At 45.3% G+C, this 24,684-nt stretch overlaps 1 protein-coding gene and 1 long non-coding RNA gene across 10 annotated transcripts in view; one reads left to right on the top strand and one right to left on the bottom strand.

Moving 5' to 3' along the window:
• The first annotated feature begins 72 nt into the window (after positions 1 to 72).
• The window catches only part of FAM227A (family with sequence similarity 227 member A), a 53,199-nt gene continuing 28,587 nt past the window's right edge, over positions 73 to 24,684 (top strand). The window contains exons 1-12 of one of the 9 annotated variants that reach the window (XM_081590102.1): positions 73 to 289; positions 1,268 to 1,416; positions 2,196 to 2,436; positions 5,950 to 6,032; positions 10,353 to 10,425; positions 11,030 to 11,106; positions 13,056 to 13,202; positions 16,782 to 16,883; positions 17,375 to 17,479; positions 20,851 to 20,974; positions 22,969 to 23,076; positions 24,201 to 24,280. In XM_081590102.1, the coding sequence (XP_081446228.1) occupies positions 2,295 to 2,436; positions 5,950 to 6,032; positions 10,353 to 10,425; positions 11,030 to 11,106; positions 13,056 to 13,202; positions 16,782 to 16,883; positions 17,375 to 17,479; positions 20,851 to 20,974; positions 22,969 to 23,076; positions 24,201 to 24,280 (1,041 nt within the window). In that variant the 5' untranslated portion in view covers positions 73 to 289; positions 1,268 to 1,416; positions 2,196 to 2,294. Of the gene's footprint in view, positions 290 to 1,267; positions 1,417 to 2,195; positions 2,437 to 5,022; positions 5,173 to 5,936; positions 6,052 to 10,352; positions 10,467 to 11,029; positions 11,107 to 13,055; positions 13,203 to 16,781; positions 16,884 to 17,374; positions 17,480 to 20,850; positions 20,975 to 22,968; positions 23,077 to 24,200; positions 24,281 to 24,684 lie in introns of those variants that run through there. The other 8 variants (XM_081590110.1, XM_081590106.1, XM_081590101.1 and 5 more) reach the window with 8 other exon arrangements.
• The window catches only part of LOC145545502 (uncharacterized), a 43,067-nt gene continuing 37,777 nt past the window's right edge, over positions 19,395 to 24,684 (bottom strand). Inside the window, exon 5 of the long non-coding RNA XR_014082126.1 lies at positions 19,395 to 21,093. This is a non-coding gene — a long non-coding RNA (uncharacterized LOC145545502). The remainder of the gene's footprint in view (positions 21,094 to 24,684) is intronic.

Here is a 24,684-nt window from a genome sequence, read left to right as displayed (position 1 = left end):
GGGATGCAGGCGAAGCTCGCGATGCCCCCCATTGTTGTGGGAAAAGGGTGCAAGCTGTGGCCCGCGTTGCCGGGAGAACGTCAGGACTTACAGCAGCAAAATGGGCCTCTCCCAGACGTCCCTCCTCCTCTACCTCCTCCCAGACCACAAAACAAAGGGCACCCCTTCCTGGTGGATGTGGGGGGCAACAGGTCTCGGGTGTCCCATCCAGAACTTCACAGGGTCCCCTGAGAGCCCCGTGGCGGAATCAGCGCCGCCGAGTTCCGCGGTTTCCGCCTGCAGTCTTCAGGTAAGACGAACGGACACAGACCGTAACACCGCCTTCCCACGCCCCATCTCTCGTCGGCTTTGACAGGTGCGGGAGACTGAGGCCAGGGGCTGCTTCAAGGTCGCACGGTGAACAGGGTGCAGAGAACTACTTGAGAATCGACCCCAGATCTCCTGAAATCCTAACAGTGTGTGTTTGATAAACACTCCATTTGATAAACGAAGAAACTCGGGCTCATTCAAGGGATATTTACTGGGTGCCTAGTGAATGTACCAGGTCATCCAACCGATGAGGGGCAGGACCCATGGGTCTCTGGCTCCAAGGGCAATTTTCTTCCAACTATACCTTGCTTCATTGAAAAGGGGAAAGTTCCATGTCCTGGAACCAAACTGCCTGGTCTAACCCAGCACCATCCAATGGAAACATAATGTGGGCCACATACCTAATTTAGAATTTTCTCGGAGCCATATTTAAAAAAAATGCTTTGAAAATCAGGTGCTATTACTATGAATAATGTTTATTTTCACTCATATGTCCTAAATATGATCATTTCAACGTACAATCAATATTCTTTAATTTATTCTGCTTTAGGTTTTAAATTTTAATTAACTAAAATTAAAATGTTAGGACTTCCCTGGTGGTCTAGTGGCTAAGACTCCACGTTCCCAATCCAGGGGGCCCAGGTTTGATCCCTGTTCAGGGAACTAGATCCCATGTGCCGAGGCAAAGAGTTCGCATGGTGCAGCTAAAAGGTGCCACAAGGAGATCAAAGATCCTGTGGGCTGCAACTAAAACCTGGTACAGCATAAATATTTTTTTAAAAAAGATTTTAGTTGTTTGGTCACACTAACCAAACTCCAAGGACTCAATTGTCACATGTGGCTAGTGGCTACTGTGATGCACAGGTCTAGACTTTTCCTGTCCTTCTACTCTGTGCTCCTCTGCTTGGATGGTATTTCCCTTCCTCATTTATCTAAGTAACTCCCGCTCTTCCTACAGGGTCGATATCCACTGTTATGTCATCTCGCACAGCACTGTGTCCCTCCCTTTGAAACATCGCGTGTGCTCAGTCGCTAAGTCGTGTCTCACTCCTTTGTGACCCCATGGGCTGTAGCCCACCAGGCTCCTGTGTCCATGGGATTTCCCAGGCAAGTATACTGGAGTGGGTTGCCATTTGAAGCAGTGAAAGTGAAAGAAAGTGAAGTCATTCAGTCGTGTCCGACTCTGCAATCCCATGGAAGCTATGGTCAGTTATAATTCATGCTTCCCAGGTGGCGCTAGTGGTAAAGAACCTGCCTGCCCATGCAGGAGACAAAAGAGACATGGGTTCTATCCCTGGGTCGGGAAGATCCCCTGGAGAAGGACATGGCAACCCACTCCAGTATTCTTGCCTGGAGAATCCCATGGACAGAGGAGCCTGGTGGGCTACAGTCCATGCGGTCGCAAAGAGTCAAACGTGACTGAAGTGACTTAGCACGCACGCTCCAGGTATCTTGTGTTCAGCCTGAGGTTACAATGCTGCACCTGCATGAGGACCTCAGTTTCTGCACAACTCAAAAGTTATATGTATCTCTTGAGAAGCATGCACACACGTGTATGTAGAACAGAGAACTAATAAGGATCTACTGTGTAGTACAGGGAACTCTACTCAATACTCTGTAATTACCTATATGAGAGAAGAATCTAAAAAAAAATGGATATATAACCAATTCACTTTGCTGTACGGCAAAAACTAACACAACATTGTAAATCAACTCTATTCCAATAAAAATAAAAGAAGCAAAGAAAAAAAAGAAGAATGGGTTTTTCCCACAAAAACCTTTATTCCCCGTGTTGTATGCAGTGTGTGCCTCGCCATCAGCCCTGCTTGTGAGATGAACATGGTTGAGCTTTCTAAGGTGGTTCTGTGCTTATTTGTGATTCCCAGGAGGCTGGTTGAACAGAGAACAAGACCATAGGGGAGGAATGAGAGGCTCTTAAAAGTGGAAGCTTGTCCACTGTTGATCAGCGTACAAGAAAGTGGACAATGGCTCGCTTCAGGAAGTTGGATGTCATCAACTTCACCGCCTTGCCAGTGGTGCCAGTGGATGAGCACTTGGGTGTTTCCCTCATTGCACGGAACGCACTGAAGGATGCCATGAGGAAGACTCTGAAGGACAACGTGCCCTGTATCCTTCTGTGGTGCCGTCTGCAATGGAGACAACAGAGGTGTAACCTGGGCTCTATCATACACCACTTACTAACTCATTTCTTATGTGTTTGTTGATTTTCTTCAATTATTTAAGCCCCACCTATTCTCCAAAAGAATTTGAGACTGCGAAGGAGCGTTTGACTTGAGTTTGTTTTACTAAGATAGAGCAGGAAGAGCACCAAAGGAAGACATACTGGAAATATTTGTTGAAAAGATGGGGAAGAAGAGGGAAAAAAAATACTTTTTCCCCCATTGTCTCCTTCTTTCCCTTCTACCTTCCAAAGAATTAAACTTAGAGATAGAAACTAAGTTATAGTCCAAGCCTCTGCCCTCAGATGAGGTAGCTGAGTACTCAACTTTTTTTTTCTTTTTAAAAAAATTTTATTTGTTTGTTTGTTTTTGGCTGTGCCATGTGACTTACAGGATCTTAGTTCCCTGACTAGGGATTGAAACCAGGCACACACGGCAGTGAAAGTGTGCCAAGTCCTAACCACTGGACTGCTAGGGAATTCCCTTTCTTTCTCTCTCTCCCTTTCTTTCTTTCCTTTTAAAACTCCATTTGGGGGACTTCCCTGGTGGTCTAGTGGTTGGGACTTCACCTTTCAGTGCAGGGGGTGCGGTTCAATCCCCAGTTGAGCAGCTAAAATCCCACATGCCTCACAGCCAAAAACCAAAACAGAACACAGAAGCAATATTGCAGCAAATTCAATAAAGAATTTAAAACAAACAAAAACAACTCCATTTGACCTTTCTAACTTGCCATCACCTCTACCCGGGCCAGACTTTGCCCCTTCTGGCATCATCTAGACTCTACCAGAATCTTCCTTCTCTGACTCTGGCCTCATTGATCCGGATCTCACTTCTGACCCTGAACCTTGCATCTCAGGGACTCACAGAATCCCGTCTCTGGGGGACCATAAAACTCATGCAGCAAATAGAGACCCTCTTGGGTTATAAATAAGTCTGTCTTTCCATTTTCTATAGAACTCACTTACCTTCGAGTCATGCTCCTGCCAGCCAATCTGTGTGTACCTCTCTGCATCACCTCACTTTCCAGGCCTCTCCGAAACCCTTCTCAAGATGAGCACAAATGATCCCATGAGGATCTGCTTCAAGGTCTCACTTTCCTGGGCCTTTTTCTAATGTGCCCTCTCTCTCTTAATCCCACACTCATCGCAACCTAAGCAATCCATTTCACTCCCTATGATTTGTCATGTCTCTCCTTGGCATCTTCATTTGTCAAGTGTCCTCCAATTTGTAAGAACACTTGAGGGTAATGGAAGTAACAGTGAGCCTGGCTTTACGTGAAGGCTATGAGGAGTGATGGATTATGGGGCTTTTACAAAGGATATATCCTAGACCACTTGAGACTATGACAGAAAGAAATGCAAACGTAGAGAGGGTAATAAGAGGGGCCATCAAACTGAGCAGAGATTTCAACAGCGATAAACAAGATCGAGATGCCCTTGGACCCAGGCATCCTTCACCTGAAAATCTCTCTTAAAGGAATAATCCCAAATAAGGAAACACCTCTCGGTGTGACTGTGTGCATCACAGCGTGATTTATAGTTGCAAAAAATATAACCAGCTTAAATATTCAATAGCCAAGGGACAGTTAAGTCTATTAAGATGCATTCTCTAAATGAATTTGTGTACTGCCATTTAAAATATTACAAAGATGGAGTAGGAAATGGCAACCCACTCCAGTATTCTTGCCTAGAAAATCCCATGGACGGAGGAGCCTGGCAGACTACGGTCCATGGGGTCACAAAGAGTTGGACATGGCTGAGCGACTGAGCATACATAAATTGTCTAGATTAACTTTCTACCTTTTTATTGAAATTTCTCCTGAATAAACTACTTGGTGCCATAGTTAGTGACAAGGATTTGCCATTTCCCACTAAAATGTGGGAGCTCTTGTGTTAGTTCTCTCTACCTTAAATGGAAGGTAAGGAAATGCAATTATGATTGGTTTTCTGAAGATGAGATACTGTGTTGAGATACTTTTTTTTTTTTTTTTGGCAATTGACAGGTCTGATAAGGTTGTAATCATCCTCCCCTTCCACATGAGAGTTTATGAGAACTGTGGAATGTTTAAAACAAACTTGAAATCATGGGAAGGGAAGGAGAAAGCCTTTCTAAAACCTACAATTCTGCAGACATTCATGCATGCTGGGTGAATGGAAGGAAAGCAGTTTTAATTTACACATTGAATTTCTCCATTTCAGAGATGATTCTATGACAGTGCCTCGGAAAGTGGATGCAGCAATTTTGCCTTTCCAAACAGTATTTTTCATCACTGCTTTTTTCAGTACTTGTATTATCACAGATGGATTATCTGGGATAATTTTCTTCAAAGGGAGTTTGTTATACACAAACTACAATGTATTACAGAGTAGGAAAGTAAAGCTCTAAAGGTTTCAGAAACGTTTGATGAGTGGATAAGCATCTGAACACCCCCTCCCACCCCCTCCCACCCCCTCCCACCCCTGACTGCCCAGTTACTCAGTGGAATGTAGTGACTCAGTGTAGTGTAGCAAATGTAATGTCACAATCAGCCAGCCCTCTCATCCAGGCAGTTTCTCAGAAGATGAAGTCTTACTAGTAAAGTTAATGTAATTTCTAGGTTCTAGAAAATGCTGACCTAATCAGTTGGGGCCACCAACTGTTCTGTTGCTTGGATTTCCCTCAAAGTTCTCTATTTGTAGGAGAGGTATTTTCTTATGAGGAATATGATATATATCATCTGGTTACTGTCTGGTGATGAAAATTACCTGATGTGTATGATACACAGGTGGTAGCCAGGGAAACTTCAAGTTGGGAAAATAAACTTTTTCTTTCAGTTGTTCAGATTAAATTTTATTCTGGATCTTCACAATCAATGTTATCAGTTGTATTATGGTGTTCAGGGCTTGCCTTGGACACAATATTTCTTTTGAAAATGAATTTTCTTTTTATTTTGTGATCTTTTAAATGTTGCACCAATTATGCTTCATGCATTGTTACATCTTCATTTGGTTAATGTAATGTCTAGTTCATTTCCAATAAATACATTGCTGCCTGTTAAAAAATAAAATAAAATAAAATATTACAAAGATTATGGAAAATGATCGTAATAGTGAGTGGGAGAGAAGTCAGAGTAGTAACTAACATAAGCATACACTGATATAATTATGTAAAAAGGTATGTATGTAATAGTGCTAGAAGGAAGTCTCCCCAGATCCTAACAAGTTGTTAGGGTGGTAGCATAATGGGTGATTCTTTTTCTGTTTTTCAAGTTGTCTAGAATATGGTTAATTTTTGCTTACAATTTTTAAAGCAGTTCATTTAAGGCAAGATAAAAGAAATGTAAATGTTTGCAGAGAAAATAATGGAGTGGGAAAAAAGCACAGGAAGGAAGTGAGTTGCTGTCCTGGCCAGGCTCCCCCAGCCTATTCTGTTTGTGTGTCATCATCACCCAAAAAGTTTCCTTAACAGGCCCGCCTCCCAGTGTGCCTGATTGGCTCCATTCAGCAGGTGAACGAGATGATTGCTGACATAGATCTGAGTCCCAACCCGCTGGTGCACAGCCTGGTGAGTTTTGAGTGCTAAGGTAAGGCTTCCGGGAAGAAAGGACCCTAGGGACCCCTTTACTAATTTGAAAGCACGTTTGCACAATAGAAGTCTCAGAGACATGTTTCTTTAAATTCATAAACTTTTATTTTTATCTATATAAAAATCCTATTTTTATATAGGATTTGGCTATGGCAAAATCAATTTAACTCTTCCCTATTCCTTATTTCAGTGGCATTTTCATCATAGTAAACATGTGAATATTTTTGTACATGTATCTTGGGACTCACTTGCAAGTATTTCTGCCAGATAGAGCCCTGGAAGTGAAATTTAAAATTTGGATGGATACAGTCAAGTTGCCTTTCCCAGAGGTTAAGCCACTCTTTACTGAAGCTGGAAGGAGACCACGAGCTTTAGTTCTCCCTTACCCCCTGTCAAGCAGAGCCTAGAATTGAATTGTGAATAAAAGCAAAATACACACACACACTATTTGGAACAATTTTGTTTAAGTTCAAAACCACTCTATCTCTGTATGTGTGCTCTGTACATGTGCATGAGGGTGTATGTAGTTCCAGAGGCTTAGAATAAGACTGTCAGAGTTTGAATTCCTGCTGCTGTACTGTTCTCTCACATTCTGACATTAGGTAACTATTGAGCAGCTATGAATCTCAGTGTCTTGTAAAATGGTGATAACATTGATACTATATCTACTTCATAGATATATTATTATCTATGCAAGAATTAGATGAGTTAAGTAAATAAGTTCAGTTGCTCAGTCGTGTCTGGCTCTTTGAGACCCCATGGACTGCAGCACGCCAGGCTTCCCTGTCCATCATCAATTCCTGGAGTTTACTCAAACTCATGTCCATCGTGTTGGTGATGCCATCCAACCATCTCATCCTCTGTCATCCCCTTCTCCTCCTGCCTTCAATCTTCCCCAGCATCAGGGTCTTTTCCAATGCATCAGGTGGCCAAAGTATTGGCGTTTCAGCTTCAGTATCAGTCCTTCCAATGAATATTTAGGACTGATCTCCTTTAGGATGGACTGGTTGGATCTTCTTGCAGTCCAAGGGACTCTCAAGAGTCTTCTTCAACACCTCAGTTCAAAAGCATCAATTCTTCAGTGCTCAGCTTTCTTTATGGTCCGACTCATCTTAATAGATGAGTTAAGAATCCCAAAAACCCTTAGATGGTGCCTGGCTCTCAGGAAGGACATTATATGTGTGAATGTGTAGGGAAAGAGTCTGGAAGGATACATGCCAAATGGAGTCAGTTCTGGAAAGGGAGTGGGATGGAAGATGGGTAAAGTTTTTACTCCAAGTATGTCTGTAATGTTTGGGTATTTTACAAGACTGTATTTATATGTCAGTTCTGTGGGGTTGTTCCGATTAATTTTAGAGCCAGGAAAATGAATATTATCCTTCAGTAGCAGGATCTGGTGACTTTTCAAGGCTGCCCCGCATCGGCACAGCTTCTTGGCGTTCTTCACTGCCAGTCAGAGCCAGGACAGGGCTGGCAGGAGCAACTCTGGGTCCTCACGTGACCTGGAGGAAGGGGGGCTTTGTCTTTCCTGCTCCTCTGTCCAGGCGCCTATCAGCCCTGGCAGATGCTGACTGCCTGCTGCCCCCAGAGCCCTCCCCTGGCGACCCTGCCCAACCTCTGTTGACTGCAGTGTGCCCTGACCTTTATACATCAGCCTTGACCGCGGGACTGCTCCTCCCACATCAGCATCTGAGCCAGACTGGTATCTCCAGGCTCCACATTGCCCTACCAGAGGGCATCTGGCACAGTAACAGACACATAAAAAGTGTTTAGTAGATGTGTAGTAAGTGAGCCATCTCCTTCTGAGATCCAGACCCCCCCTTCCTGCTTCACCCCTAGCCATGTCCTGTTTCTGTTCCTTCTCCCACGCCCCCAGTGTGGGTTTCTCCTCCAGTTTCTGGCCATGAACTTGCCTAGCTCTTCTTTCCAGTGTCCTTCCCTCGGGAGCTTGCTCACCCACCATTGCAGCTTCACTATTCACTCCCGCAGTAGGCAGTAGGGTATACCTTCCTCTGCCTATAGGCCACAGCCTCTGGAAAGGCCTTCCTTGCACCCTACACCCCAAGGCCAGTGTAGGTGCCCCTTCACGGTGCACTCCTGACAGCTGTCCCCCACCCTCAATAGCATTGATTACCTTGGTCACCTCTCAGTCACTGGCTTCTCCCCACTAATCTCTGAGCCCTCGGAGGACAGAGATGGGCTTTGATGCTCATGGCTGCATCTTCAACACTGGCCCAGTGTCTAACTTTTAGTAGATGCTCAGAAAATATTTGTGGAATGAATGATATGTTTGCAAATTTGAGCTTCTCACCTGTATTTCAGTCTCAGATTCCTAGTTACCTAGAGCAGTGATACCTAAACCTAACTGATCCCAGACTCCCTTGGGAGCTTTTTGAAAAACTAAAAGTGAAAAGGGCCAGGTGCAGACCTGTGTGCTGTGTATGCTGTCATCTGAGTCAGTACAGGATACCTCTAGAAAACCTCTAGAAAGCTATGCAAGAAACTAAGAATCTTGAGTGAGTAGTGGGAAGGAGATTTCTTACTGTATTTGATTTTGTACCATGTAAAATATTTATGGTTTTAAAATTTTAAATAGAGAACAATTCAGAGCCACAATAAATAAACAGTTCAAAAGCCAATAAGGAATGATATTTATTCCAATAAGGAATCAGTTCAGTTCGGTCGCTCAGTTGTGTCCAACTCTCTGCGACCCCATGGACTGCAGCATGCCAGGCTTCCCTGTCCATCACCAACTCCCAGAGCCTGCTCAAACTCATGTCCATCGAGTCAGTGATGCCATCCAACCATCTCATCTTCTGTCATCCCCTTCTCCTGCCTTCAATCTTCCCCAGCATCACGGTCTTTTCTAATGAGTCAGTTCTCATCAGGTGGCCAAAGTATTGGAGCTTCATCTTCAGCATCAGTCCTTCCAATGAATTTTCAGGACTGAATAAACATCTCTAATAAATCCGTATATCTGAATAATTCTCCAGCAAGGCTGGTCACCAGCCACGTTTGGGAGTTGCTTCCTAGGGAACAGCCCTACCTGTAGGTCCTTCTGTCATCTCAAATGCAAACTCAGGTCTCATCATTTTCACCCTAAAACTTACTTTTCCTCCAGGATTCAATGTTCCTTTCTGCTCTTTCTCTGTGGAAATCTTGTCCATCCTTCCAGGCCCTGCCAGTGTCAGCTACAGTGACATCCTGGTAGGTGGCAGAGGCATGGCTGTATTGTCACGTTGACACTCACCCATCGAATTCATTCATTCATCGTGCCTTCTCTGATGCACGTAATTGGGGCAACAGTGTTGGTGCAAAGACTTATCATCATTGTGACCCCGTCCCCGACAGGCCCACACACCTGCACACATTCCAGTACCTTTAGCTCATCTCGCAGGCTGGGGCTGCCAGTTCAGGAGGAAGGTAGCAGGAGGCTGGAGAAGCATTTCATGGTTTATCAAGCTAAGGAGAGCTGCCTCCTCTCTTATCCCCAACACTTTTACCTGACCTTTTCTGGCCAGTCCTCTCTGCTCCAGCCCATACTGATCCCACTCATTTGAATCCTAAATGTTTAGGACTTAATTGTCCCATGTATGTTGATTTGGTTCTCTGACTAGACTGGAAATTCCTTGAGGGCAAAGACACAGAATCATACTTGATTAACTTCATTATCCCGGCTTGGTGCTGGGCTGGTTGACAGTCAATGCAACTTGTTGGGTCACTGACATTCGTTTTTCTTTCCTCCCTTTTTATCAGGGCTGGGGGAGGGGGGAGGAGGAATCAGAGATCAAGAGAAATCTCTTGAGAGGTCGGGGTATGGTGATGATTAATAATAATAATAATAGTTACTCTTTATTAAGCAGCTCCTATCTGAAAGCCTACAGAGTGCTAGTGTTTTAAAATGCACCAGATTCTTTATAGTAGTATCTCAGCCTTATAAGAGCACTGGGAGGTAGGTATTATTGTCCCCCTGTACAGAGGTTAAACAGCAGCTTGTCACCCGTGGAGCCATGATTGAGAGCCTGCTCCAGATCCTGTGTTCCTCGGGAGTGTAGCCAGGAGGAGGGGCAGTGTGGGAGAAGGTGGGGGTGGGGGACATAGCGGTGGTGACCCTCAGGGGGATGAGGTGAGCGACACACTTGGCCACCAAGGCCCTACCACCTAGCGGGGAGACAGCAAGACCCTGCCACAAACTGCTCCAGGCCTTTTGCACACTGGCAGGAGAGATGGCCTAGTCCCTGACCCCTGCCCTCCCCTCAGATTTGCACTAAAACCCCGTTTCTTTTTTGGTTTTTGAAGGCAATTGAGAAATATGAGATGGAGAAGAAGGCTTTAAAAAGAGAGCGAAGTCACGGCGGCTTGGCAGACAGAGGCAAAACTCCTTTCCTGTAGCCTTGATGGTGTTTTTGTGGGGTTTGGATTTTTTTAGTGTCTAAAATGTAATTGAGTAGGAATCTGGAGTTTCAGGTGAGAGTATCTTTGGCCTCTTTGGAGAGAGCCTTTAATCTCCCTTCTTGGCATCAGGCAAGGAAGGAGGGAGGCACAGTATATACCGTTTCGAGACGACCTGCTGGGGGACCTTGCACTAGGTGTTTTCATATGGATCCCCTTGTTAAAGCTTCCTAAGACCCCCTACCTGTGAGGCAGGTGCCTGCGAATGTGTTTTATACTTGAGAGAAGGTAAGGGAACCACTTGCCGAGAACCACAAGGCTTGTCCACCGCAGGTTTTGGATTCGTTCCAGACCGACTTCGAAGCCCATGTTTTATCTGCTCCTCCTGACTGCTTCTCTGAGCTCAAGCAGTCTGATAAATAAGAAGAGGAGTCTTAGCAAGTCAGCAACCCAGACAAACTAATAGTGCGTATGCCATCTGGCTGCTCAGGATGAATGAAAAATCACAGGTATGATTACCACACAGCCGTGGGCAGACCCCGTGGTTACTCACATCCTATTTCTCTTCTTTCATTCTCCTGCAGAAAAGAGGGAAGGAAAATCACAGTATGTTTGCAAGGGCTCAGAATTCAGGAATGTCAAATCTTTCATTATCAAAAGGGTAAGGAATCTCTTGCTGGGTCGGTTTCTGCTGGGCCTGAACTAGATTTTATTCCCAAGGAAAGACCCCTTGGCACCTGGATGGTGATTATGTAGGAAAATGGCAGAGTACCTGTTTTAGAAAATCTTAACCTATCTTAACATCCGATTCAATGGACATGAACTGGGGCAAACTCCAGGAGATGGTGAGAGACAGGGGGAGGCCTGGCATGCTGCAGTCTGTGGAGTCACAGAGGGTCGGACATGACTTGGTGACTGAACAACACCAATGTATTTTAATAACTTTAGAATTTCTCATAACACCTCAAAAAGGTAGAATCAAGAGGATTCCAGAGGTCAGTTGTCCGTTTATTTTTAGAACTTAGAAGCTGTTTACCCTCAGAAACAACGAGTTCAGCTTCAGTTCACACAGAGCCACCGTGCCGCAGAGCTCCCAGGGGTGTATTCCCACAGCAGTGGGGCTTTTGTGGGTCACTGCAGACACCCCAGGGGGCTGACAGTCAGGAGCAGTCAGAGGACCCGTCCAGCGTCATGCAGCTTGCTGGTGACAGAGCCCCCTGCCTCTGGCTCAGATCCCCATGCCTGGGGTCTTGCTCTCTCAGCGGCCTCTCCAGTAGCACCCTGGCCCCATCTCATAGCCACCCCAGTTAAGATCCTCCTAAGTGCTGTCGCTTCAGTCATGTCCAACGCTCTGCAACCCCATTGAGCCTGTAGCCCGCCAGGCTCCACTGTCCTTGGGATTTCCCAGGCAAGAATACTGTAATGGGTTGTCTTTTCCTCCTCTAGGGGATCTTCCTGACCTAGGGATCAAACCTGTCTCTTGACTCCTGCGTTGGCAGGCGGGTTCTTTACCACTAGCACTATCTGGGAGCAAGATCCTCCCAAGCTCCCCCTTTAAACTACCCAGCTCATGTGTATTCAAGCCTTTAAATGCTAGAGAATATGTTACCCGTTTTTCACCTTTTAGCCTAGAAAATTCCCACACAGCGTAGAGCCCGATGGTTGTGTGTCTACATTGAAACTGTCATACGACCCATGATAGTGGCTGAGCAGGTCTAAATGTCCTGTCCAAGGCGGCGCAGCCAGTGCATGGGGGAGCTGACATCTGACTCAGAGTCAATGCAGTTAGTCACTCAGTTCTTCCATTGTCAAAGCCATACCCAGTTACAGAGGAACTCAGTCCCTCAGAATGTTTCCAGAAGGTGCCTTTGGGTCGTGCTTAGTGGTCTCTTTCTACTTTCCTATATTTTTACATTTTTATGTGTGTGTTAGTCACTCAGTCGTGCCTGACTCTTTGTGACCCCGTGGACTGGGGCCCACCAGGCTTCTCTGTCCATGGGATTCTCCAGGCAAGAAGACTGGAGTGGTTTTTATAGTCATATTTTTATTCTACAATCCATTTAATGATATATGTTAAGAACCGTAGGGGTGGGGTGGTCATATCCTTTGACCTAATAGTGCCATTTTGAGAAATTCATGCCCATTTTGGGAAATTCATGCCAAGTAGATAACTTCAAAGAGGTGAAGCATATGGGCCCAGTTAGCAATAAATAATATTTATTTGAACTCCTCTGTGAGTAGTTAATTAAATTATAGCACATCTTAACAAGATATACTACTTTAAATGATAAATTTGAAGACAGTGAGGCAATGTGAAAAGTCCAAGGGGATAAAGCAAGACATAAAAGTGTGTGTGCATATATGTATCATAAAATTATTGAAGTAACAAATACATATTTGTATACATGTACTCAAAGCCTGGAAGGAAAAGTAGAAATAATGTAAATAGCTGTTGGATGAGGACTGCTGGGATCACGCACGCACTCTCATTTTCTTCAACATTCTCTAAGATTATTAATATTGTCACCATGATAAAAAGGAGAAGATATTGTGTTGTTTTAAACTGTCAAAATGAGGGAACCCATTTTCATATTCTGTTTTTGTCTTTAGAAAACAGCAGATAAAAATCTCCTGGCGGAGCTGTACCAGTACCCATCCTTTGATGACTCTAGGCCGAACAATCTTCCAAATGGGGTGAACTTCTGTGACTTGGTGGGCAATGTGATCCTGGCTGAGAAAAACCCCCTTAGTGGCAAGGTAAGAAGAGAGAGCCCTCTGGGGCGCCCGCCTGCACGGGACACACCACTGTCCCAGTCTTACACCCCAGGGAACTGAGTCGGGCAGGTAAGTTGCTGAGGGCCGCACAGTTTGCAAGTGACTGAGCTGAGATTAGACCGACGACGAAACCAACATCCTTTCTCCCAGTGCTCTGGGCTCCTAACCGTGCTGATCGCATGACCTATTAGTGTAGCATTTTGAGGTCACACTCTCGTGATATATGTTAATTAATGATGCATGTGTTCTGTTGTCAGTCACTAGGTTGTATAAGGGTAACCTTAATTTTTTTCTTAATTAGACAGTAGTTAGAATATTTACTTCCCGTGCCCCATAGTTACCCCTTGGGGTGAGTCACCAGCTTGGAGAGCTGGGTTCCTTAGGAAGGAGAAAAGTGAAAGTGAAAGTCATTCAGTCGTGTCCAACTCTGCAACCCCACAGACTCTAAAGTCCATGGAATTCTCCAGGCCAGAATCCTGGAGTGGGTAGCCATTCTCTTCTCCAGGGGATCTTCCCAACCCAGGGATCAAACCCAGGTCTCCTGCATTGCAGGTAGATTCTTTCCCAGCTGAGCCACAGGGAAGGAGGAAAGGGAGTATTCTAAGGCCCAGAGGAACTTGTGTGTGTGTTAGACAATGCTGGCCCCTCAGGAGCTGGGGGATAGTTGTGAGCAGGGGTTGAGAGGGGAGGAGGCCCAGAAAATTGTCTCAGCCATCTTCCAGCTGTGCCTCAATGCCCCTCACAACTGCACAGCCCCAGGGTCCCCAAAACAGCTATGACCGTTGACCTCTCAGCTCCTAACTAGCTACCCACCCCCATTCCTGGCACCCAGCTTTTCAATCTCTTCTGTCTGTACTTCTCACTGCTTCAAACCACAGCCCCATCTCGCTCTGTCCCTCCTCCCTCTCTCCCTATCCTTTCCCTGCCTTCTCCTCCTCTTCATGATTTTTTCCCTGCTGCGCTCTTTCAGGCTGTGTCTCTACCTCTGTCCCATCTTGCATGCTGACTTCCTAAGAGCAATGGTCTGTTTAGGCCAGTCACTGCCCAGTATGACAGTGCTGTTTGCTGGATGCCAGGCTCCAGCATGGACCGCGGTCACTAAGCAGATGGCTGCCTTTCACCAGGTGCTGGCACCCAGGGCAGGCAGTGGTCACCCTGGGATCAGCTCCTGGATCCCCTGCCTTCTTTAGCAGAGAGGTGAAGGAGCAGCAGGCACTCAAAGCATCACATTCTCTCCAGAGCAGTGTAAAAAGATGTTCACTACATGGTTTTTGTGATAACAAGGACCTGGAAGGCAGTGCATCTTGGTGATTAAGTAGCTCTCTGCACTCTCATTTATTCTTCTGTAAATAGCAATAACAGTAGCCTCTACCTGGAAGTATAATTGTAAAATTAAATAATGTACATAAGCACACAACACAGTACATAGTAAGGCATAACTTCTCAAAAAATGATTGTTTTTTATTATCAATATTATTAGAAAAGTTTAATGATAGAACAACAGTACAGTCATTTCTGGTTTATATATCATGGAATACTTTGCCACTCTAATGAGTGTTTATAAAGAGTGTATTTTAACATGCTATTCTATGATGTTAAATGAAAGACATCAATATCTAAAACTCTGCAGTACAATGTTGTTATGTCAGCCCACAGGAAAATCTGGGGTGAAACCATTCAGAGATATCACCAGCATTCTCTGAGTGATAAGATGGTAGTTTTTTTCTTTCTTTATTGAAATACAGTTGATTTACAATGTTGTGTTAGTTTCAGGTATATGAGATTGTATTTTTTGCTTCTTCCTTTTTCTAAAATTTAAAAGAGGAAGAAAGACATGGAAAATGGATGGTGTGTTCCATGGATACACTGTTCCTGTGCCACCTTCCCTCCATCCTTGTGCCCCTGACAGGCCCACTGGCCCAGCCACCTGAGCTCTCATTCCACATGCTGTGTGGGTGCCCCCAGGATGGTGACTGCTGTGCTAACTAATGTCCTGTTTCTCAGGTCCCCTGGGAAATGTTTTCCTTAGACCTTAATCCCAAGAAAAACCATTTCCTGGAATGCTTTTAATTTATATCTGATACTGGCTCCTGCTTTTCTTTGGCTTCCAGGAAACCCAAGACAGTGCCCTGCCTTTAAAAGGACCCTCTTCCATCCTGCTCGGGGGCCATGCCAAATTTACTTGTCTCCTCAAATCTTCTCCTCCATCCCCTCCCTCTGCCCTTAGCAGCCAGCTTTGCCTCTGGCTCAGAGAACCTGGTGGTCACCCCTAGACCATGAGTTCACTCACTGAACCCTCACAGCTGTTCTGGAGGTCAGCACTGGCATCACCATCTCCATTTCCCAGATGAGCACAGAGAGATTCAATACCATTGGCCAGGGCCCTGCAGCTAATTAGTGTAAGAGCTGGATGAGAATCCAGGCAGTGCGGTGTCAGTCTGTGCTCTCCAGCCCTCTGACTGTCCTGCCTCTCCAAGGAGACATGAGGAATGGCAGAGAGGACAAAACCAAGAGCAGGGCTCAGAGCGCTCTTTGCTCCCAAGGGTGGCTTGCTTATGCACTCTGCCCTCAGCTTCTGTAGGCTTGAAGGGACTGCCAAGAAGTCTTTCCCTTTGCATCCAGGACACACTCTGTTCCTCCAGATGGTAAGAGGAGAGGCAGCCCATGCAGCATCTCTGAGGCCAGGCTGCCTGCTTTTTGCTTTTTTTTTTTTTTTGCTGCAATATGTGGCATGTGGGATTCTTAGTTCCCCAACCAGGGATTGAACCCGTGCCCCCTGTATTGGAAGTGCCAGGGAAGTCCTAGGCTGCCTGCTTTTGAGCCTCCCCGTCTGAATAAACTTAGGCAAGAATTCTTACCTTTGAATCCTCACTTCCCTCTTCTATAAATTGGGGATAACAGTTTCCTCATTCAGCAGCAACCACAGAGATAGACGGTGAAAAAGTGAGATAAGGAATGAATGGCATGGGCCAGTGCGAGATACATAGCAAGTGTTCCCCTCCTTCTTGAGCCTTCCTCCCCCTCCCCACATCCCACCCCTCCAGGTTGTCACGTAGCGTAGCACCGTAGCACCAAGCTGAGCTCCCTGTATTATATAGCAGCTTCCCACTACCTATTTTACACATGGTAGTGTATATACGTCAATGCTACCCTCTCAGTTCGTACCCTCTTCTCCCTACCCCTCTGTGTCCACAAGTCTGTTCTCTACGTCTGTGTCTCTATTCCTGCCCTGCAAATAGGTTCATCAATACCATTTTTCTAGATTCCATATATACGCATTAATAGATGATATTTGTTTTTTTCTTTCTGACTTACTTCACTCTGTATAACAGGCTCTAGGTTTTTTGTTTTTTTTTTTCTAAGTTGACCCCAAAGTATGTTAACTCCAAAGATGATTGGCAGGGAGGTGGTGTGATTAATAACAATAATAAGCCATGGAATGTGGACGGAAAGGAAGGGTTTGAGTGGAGATGATTATGAATCTGGCTGTAGCTCCAGGTAAATTTCAAAGAATAAATAAATAAATAAGCAATAATAACATGAATTTTGTTTCTTTTCCAGTCTTTCTGTTCAGGTAGAGAATTAGAGAAGTTTCTCTCTTCCCCTTCTCTAAGAGCTATATGGCTGGATAGCTTCTGGTGGATCTTTCATGAAAGGTACCAGGTAAACGCAAATCTGGTTGCTTCTTTTCCTCACTTATTTTCCTGTGGGACAAACCCCAGCCTCTTTTTTTTTTTTAAACCCCGGCCTCTTTAACATGGGCTATCAGCCCCTCTGATTCCACAGACCACCCATGGACCACGCATCATCTGTCACCCTCATCCTTCCACACCCATGCCTCCTCCACACACCTTAGGCTGGAAACATTGCATCACGCCTGCAGCAACCCTGAGCTTTAAGAATTGACGCCTGTCACGTGGCTGGTCAAGGGCAGGGCAGAGAGCATAGGGTGCTTTCCTCAACACCCTGCCTCTCTGTACATGTTCTATAGATTCTAAAGCAAATTAGTGTAGTATTTCGTAAATAGTATGAGATTAAATACCTTGCAAATAAGATTCCTAGAAATGAGAGAAACACTTAAGTTAAGGTTCTCAGCCCTTGACTGTTTCAACAAGTAATTCTTGTAATTCCTACTCTATTTTTATTCCTGGTAGCCAAAGAAGGAAGTCCAAAGCAAGCTGTTCGACCGGATAGCCCAGAACTACGCTTTTCTTTTGTTTTGTGAATCCAGGACCCACTACGAAGAGGCTCTCTTAAAAGTGAGCAACAACCACTATTTAGGAAAAACAAATCATATTAGATACCTATTCACTGCTCATGCCAAGTTAATGCCCTTAACATTCTTTCCATAAGAAAGTAATTAGTAAGTTGTGGTATCTTCATATGCATGCATGCTGCATGCTAAGTTGCTTCAGTTGAGTCTGGCTCTTTGCAACTCTATGGACTATAGCCCGCCAGGCTCCTCTGTCCTTGGGATTCTCCAGGCAAGAATACTGGAGTGGATTGCCATGCCCTCCTCTAGGGGAATCTTCCCATCCCAGGGATTATCTCCTGCATTGCAGGCAGATTCTTTACCCACTGAGCCACCTAGGAAGCCTGATAGTTTCATATACTGACTTGTAATGCATCAGTAAGAGACTTTATTTTCTTGGGCTCCAAAATCACTGCAGATGGTGATTGCAGCCATGAAATTAAAAGATGCTTACTCCTTGGAAGGAAAGTTATGACCAACCTAGATAGCATATTAAAAAGCAGAGACATTACTTTGCCAACAAAGGTCCGTCTAGTCAAGGCTATGGTTTTCCAGTAGTCATGTATGGTTGTGAGAGTTGGACTATAAAGAAAGATGAGCACCAAAGAATTGATGCTTTTGAACTGTGGTGTTGGAGAAGACTCTTGAGAATCCCTTGGACTGCGAGGAGATCCAACCAGTCCATCCTAAAGGAGATCAGTCCTGGGTGTTCATTGGAAGGACTGATGTTGAAGCTGAAACTCCAATACTTTGGCCACCTGATGTGAAGAGCTGACTCATGTGAAAAGATCCTGATGCTGGGAAAGATTGAGGGCAGGAGGAGAAGGGGACGACAGAGGATGAGATGGTTGGATGGCATCACCGACTCAATGGACATGAGTTTGGGTCGGCTCCAGGAGTTGGTGATGGACAGGGAGGCCTGGTGTGCTGCAGCTCATGGGGTCACAAAGAGTCAGACACGACTGAGCGACTGAACTGAACTGAATGCAGCAGTTACAAAAAATAAGGTAGCTCTATATATACTGATTGGGAAGATATAATGATATATTTTAAGTGAAAAACAAAGCAACTTATACAACTCCATGTTATAAATAAAAAGTATATGTATATGTATGTGTGCCTATGAGAGGGGAAAAAAAGCCTGGAAAAATATTCGCCAAACTCATAGCAATGCTCATCTCTAGGGAATGAAAGTGAAATTGTTAGTTGCTCAGTCCTATCTGACTGTTTTTGACCCCATGGACTGTCACCCACCAGGCTCCTCAGTCCATGGGATTCTCTAGCCAAGAATACTGGAGTGGGTTGCCATTCCCTTCTCCAGGGGATCTTCCTGACCCAGGAAAACTCAGGGAATGAGGTTATAAGAAACTTCCTTCTCTATGTTATTTCTATAGCATTTAAATATGTGATTTCAAAATTATGAATATACATATATACTTTTTATGTATGTGTGTATGTATATATATGGGCTTCCCATGTGGCTCAGTGTTGAAGAATCCACCTGCCAAGCAGAAGACATGGGTTCAGTCCCTCGGTCGGAAAGATCCCCTGGAGAAGGAAATGGCAAGTCACTCCAGTATTCTTGCCTGGGTAATCCCATGGACAGAGGAGACTGGTAGACTACAGTCCATGGGGCCACAAAGAGTTGAACACGACTTAGCAACTGAACAACAGCATGTATATATATATATATATATATGTCTGTGTGTGTGTGTATATATATATATATATATATATATATATATATACACACACACTAAAAGGGTTGCTAGAAGAAAATATAAGTGAACATTTATATGATTTGAAGATTTGAGGATGGAGAAGGACTTTCTAAATATGTCCCCAAGGGAATAACCATAAAAGACTGATTTAACTATTAATATATAAATTGTTTAAATTACTGAAAACAGGCAAATGAGAAATTGTGCAAAAATACTGTTAGTATATATGCCACACAACATAAAGAAGTCTTACAAATCAGTAGGAAAAATGGACCAATGGACAAAGTACATAAGCCGGAAATTCACTAGGGAAGAAATACAAATGGGAAAAAAGTTCATCTTTGACAACAATCAAAAATATAAATTAAAACAATAATCATTCGATTCCCCTTTTTACCTGCTGGATTGCATAGATTAAAAAGTGTCACTCCCAGGATTATGAAAGATATAGGGATTTCCCTTGGACAGTCTGAGTGGAAAGTGAATTGATACGGTTGTGCTGAAAGGCACTTATACTGATAAAGCATCTGCTTAACAAGTCACTTAGGCTGTCTGTGTCTCAGTTTCATTATCCATAAAATGGGGATAATATTAATAATGCCTCTCTCACCAAAGTGTCCTAAGGATTAAATGAGATTGTGTTTGTAAGATATCTGACATATCACCCAGCACTTGATGGGCCCCCAATATATAATAGCTGCCATGATTACTATTATTATACCATCTAATGCAAGTCATAACCTAAGAAATAGTAAAAGCTGCTTTCATTCATGCATTCAACAAATTTTTAACTGCCTAATATGTGCCAGACACTGAGCTAACTTCATAAATAAATATAATTACTCTGCATAATTTGTAATGCAAAGTAAATTTTGAAATGGCCACTCACACAATATTATGAAGGTTACTTTTCGAAAAAAAATTCCAAAGAGTTTATAATAACCTGGGGAAGTATTTATGTTATGATGTTAAATGAATGAAGCCAGTTATAAATGTATAATTTGAGCCTAAGCATAGCTGAAAAGAAACAGCAGTACCACTTGTGCACGTAAAAAAACTCAGTAAGTAGGACTTAATATTATCTCTGGGATGGAGCGAGATGGGTATGTCAAATGCACTTGTCATCTTTGAGCTACTCTTTGACCAGGTGGTAGAAAGGGCTGAGCCACAGACCATGTGCAGAGGAACTGGAGGAGAGGAAAATTGCTGGCCAACACAGCACGATGTTTGAGGTGTGGTCCCCATGTAGGATAAGGCGTCCACCTAGATATGTGGCAGCTGCAGATGGAAATTGCTCCCCTCATGGGACTTCCCAGGTGGCGCTAGTGGTAAAGAAGCCGCTTTCCAATGCAGGAGATGTAAGAGATGTGGATTCGATCCCTGGATCGGGAAGATCCCCTGGAGGAGGGCATGGCAACCCACTCCAGTATTTTGCCTGGAGAATCCCATGGACGGAGGAGCCTGGCAGGCCTACAGTCCATGGGGTCACAGAGAATCAGACGCAACTGAAGCAACTTAGCATGCACGCTAAGCATGTGATCAGGAAGGTAGCATGGTGTCAGGGAGAGCTTTTAGCACAGGTCCTTTCTGAAGTCAAGGGCTCTTTTCTGGGTGTGGAAATGTCCAGAACACTGCCCGGGCTCCGCTTGTCCCCTAGAGGTTGCCATCACTTCTGAGTAAAGCCCTGTACACCAGCTTCTGCTGCTGCTTCCCTCAGTCCTGGTTCAACACGCACGAGTTCAAGTCTGACATCTGTAACACGATGAGCCTGTGGATTTCAGGTGAGAGGGGGCTGCTTTCTCCAGGGAAAGCCATTCCAGATACACGTCTTCCACCCGAGCCTGGGGAGGTTCCCGTTTGCCATCACACCTCCTCATCGAGGCGGCTGTCCTCTTCTCTCCTTGACAATCAGGAAAGTGTAGTGCGCAGTTAGAGCCCAAGGAGTACCCGGGAGCCTGCTTCCTCAAGCAGTCTGAGACAGTCCTCATCCCCACTCTGTCCCCGGCTGCATCTGCAGGGAGCAGGTTTCAGCACAGTCCCGCCAGTTAACCGCGTGCTGTAGGTGGGTGGACCCAGGAACCCCCTGCCGTGTGCTGGCCAGATAGTCCTCCCTTCCACCCCCAGTGTGACCCCACGTGACCAAGGGTTGTCTCTCTCTCTCTTTCTCCCTGCAGCACACCACAGTGCCAGTTTGATGTTTGCTTTTCAACTATTTTTCAGTCTCCTTCCTCACTCGCCCTATCTCAACCCAGATATCTTCTAAAGTCATTGAAAGCTGACAAGTCCCCTGTGGACTGAGTGCCGTGCTAAGTAAGCACTTTTTACATTTCCTCCTGCGTTGAGGATCACTTCCACGTCAGGAGATGTGGTTGAACTCACAGATCTCAGCCTACAGTTGTACTTATAGCTAAGATTTATTACTGCAATGGAGTGAGGATCCATAACCAGATCCTAAGAGGACAGACAGGCAGAGTCTGATGGAATTCACCTGCATGGTTCCTCCTCCCATTGACGCAGGGCCCCTCATCCCGATGCAATGAACATGTAGCCACACGTGTGTGGTGGTTCTGCCCAGAGGCCCATTAGAGAAACAGTGCCCAAGGTTTTTATTGGGGGCTGCTCATGTAGGCACCTCTGTCTATCATGTACCAAAATTCCAGGGAAGCAGATGGTTAGCATCAGCTACATTGTTTTATAAGCAGTCTAGGCCCCCTGAATCATTCATGTCAGGGAAGAAAATTTCCTCCAGCTTTAGTGAGATATAATTGACATATGACATTGTGGAAGTCTAAGGTGTACAGTGTGAAGATCTGATGCACGTATATGTTGTAAAGTTTTTACCACAAGCAGATTAGTTAACACATCCTTCACCTCACATAATTTCCAGTCCTTTTAACACATGCAGCATTGAGAGCAGGCATTCAGACCCAGGCCCTCCCACTGTGAAGCTAAGTCTGACCACTATACCGTCTCACCTCCCATTCTGACTCTATCCTTTCTGTTCTTTCTTCCTATTCCTTTTTTTGTCAAGGCTGTGCCTCCTCCCCCAGTTGACCCCCAGTAATAAGCCTCCTGTCCACTTGCTTTGTCCAGTGGAGACGGGAGCTTAGTATGAAGGCTCGAATTTTTTAAAGTAATCTTTGGGCTTTTCCTCCCTAAATCAAAGAACTAAAGGAGACAGTGGAATTTCTGTACTGTCTGAGGATTCAGACTCCAAGAAATCAAGACTCTGAAACACATGGTTTCCTTAAAAGAAAGGTGTCAGCCCCCTAAGCATCACCATTCGACATTTCAGGCAAAGCCATTTCTGGTATTGAGCAAAGTATAATAATATGTTGAACAAAGCTTTACTAAGTGCCTGTTTATCATGTGCCAGATCCAATACTAAGCCCTGGAGGTGCAGAGATGAATCAGACCCAGCCCCTGCCTTCAAGGAGTTCCAGTAAGAGCAGAGGAGATAGACAGGAAAAACAATGACTGTGCCTTCACACCTACACAGCACGTGGCAGGTTCACACGTCTGTGGTGTGATCTGATCCTCACACTGTCAGGAGGGCAGGGTTGGCCTCACATCTCCATTCTCCAAATGAAGAAACCAGTCTCACAGAGAGGAAGTGGCTCATGGCAGGCTACAAGGCCAGCATGGGCTAGGGCTCATGCTGGAAGCCCAGTCACCCCAGGACCAGTAGGGGTATCTCAGGGGCCTCACTCTTCTGTTTCCTGCCTCCCTTCCTCTTCTGCAGCAGTTTTCATGATCACTCTTAACTCCTTCTTAGGTATATATCCTTGCCCACACAGCTATAACAGCTGGGACTACTCAAAACTGGATCCAGAGAGGTTCCGGAGAGAAGAATTAATGTTGCAGAGAAAAAGACTGCTAAAGGGTAAGGTGCCAGCTAGGGACTACCATCCCCAGTGCCCGCTGCCACATCCAGCTATCACCTAGTCCAGGCAGTTGCTGTGCTGTGCTAAGTCGCTTCAGTCGTGTCCAACTCTGTGTGACCCTATGGACTGTAGCCCTCCAGGCTCCTCTGTCCATGGGATTCTCCAGGCAAGACTACTGGAGTGGATTGCCATTCCCTTCCCCAAAGGATCTGACCCGGGGATCGAACCGTTGTCTCTAACGTCTAACCCTGCATTGGCAGGCAGGTTCTTTACCATTAGTGCCGCCTGAGAAGCCCCTAGTCTGGGCAGGGAGGGACCTTAATACTGAAATCCTCCGACCTGGCTCTCTCTCAAGGCTCGCTCTCACGTACCCTAAACTAGCCTCCAGCAGACATCGTGGACGCCCAGGAATTTCAAAGTAAAAAGAAAACAAAAATCTAACCTGGAAATTGTCTTCACATTTAATGACATTTCAGTGAATATTAAATTTAACATCTTAAGAATTTGATAGGTTGTTACTCTTTTAAGTGTTTAGTTCAAGATTTATTCATTTCAATTTTGCGAGGTTCTGAGTTTTTGTTTGTCTTTTAAAGCCAATGCTTTTTTTTTTCTTCTTGTGAGTTGAGTGCTTGCCCTGTTTACCCTCTGCAGACATTATTTTCTTTAATTGGCTCATCAGCCCTTTGAAGTAGTTAGTATTCAAACCCTTTCACAGGATCAAACATGTTAGGTAATTTGCCCAAGGTCACTTAGCAGGTAGAATGACAGAGAGGCTCTGGGTTGCCTGAGGCCAGTCCTCTTGCTGTTGTTATAGCCTCCAGGGCTTCCCTGATGGCTCAGAAAGAACCTACCTGCAATGATGGAGACCAGGATTCGATCCCTGGGTGGGGAGAAGATCCCTGGAGAAGGGAATGGCTACCCACTCCAGTATTCTCGCCTGGAGAATCCCATGGACAGAGGAGCCTGGCGGGTTACAGTCCATGAAGTCACAGGAGTCGGACCTGACTGAGTGACTCTTTCACTTTCATAGCCTCCAGGGAGGGGGCTGTCTCAGAGCTCCTGCTCTGGTGTCACCCTCAAGACAAGAAGGAACTGACAAACTACTTTTTTTCCTCTTCCCTAGGAAGAGACATGTCTTTCCTCACTGCTAGGAGGTACTCTGTCTGGAAGACCACTCAGAGGAGGAGGACCTGCTGCCATCACGTAAGTGTGAGGCCCACACCCAGACCCCTTGGAGCCCCCTAAGCTTCAGTGACTGCCGGTTGGTTGCACATCTCTGCACTCCTTGCCCCATCATCTCAGGGAGGGGCCCTGGATCTGGGTCCTCAGGTCTGCAGGGATGAGTGGAGGTGCTAAAGGGCAGCCGGAAGTGCCGGGATTGGGAGGAGAGAGGAAAGGAAGCCATCTTCCAGTGTAGGCTGTAGCACACGTATCTTTATATCTTCTCCTCCCTGGTGAGCTTCATCTCATCCTATAGCCTGGACATCCTCCCGACACCTCCTTGCTCCTCTCCTCCTGGTTCCTCTTCCCTCCTGTGTAGCACTGGGCGCCACCACCCCTCTGCCTTCCACTTCCAACACCCCAGTTTGAGCTCCCTTCGCTACTGC

Source organism: Giraffa tippelskirchi, chromosome 4 (assembly GCF_054371585.1).
Source record: "Giraffa tippelskirchi isolate mGirTip1 chromosome 4, T2T-mGirTip1v1.2.pri, whole genome shotgun sequence".
In the NCBI taxonomy this organism is placed as follows: Eukaryota; Metazoa; Chordata; class Mammalia; order Artiodactyla; family Giraffidae; genus Giraffa; species Giraffa tippelskirchi.
This window is presented reverse-complemented; position numbering and strand designations above follow the sequence as displayed.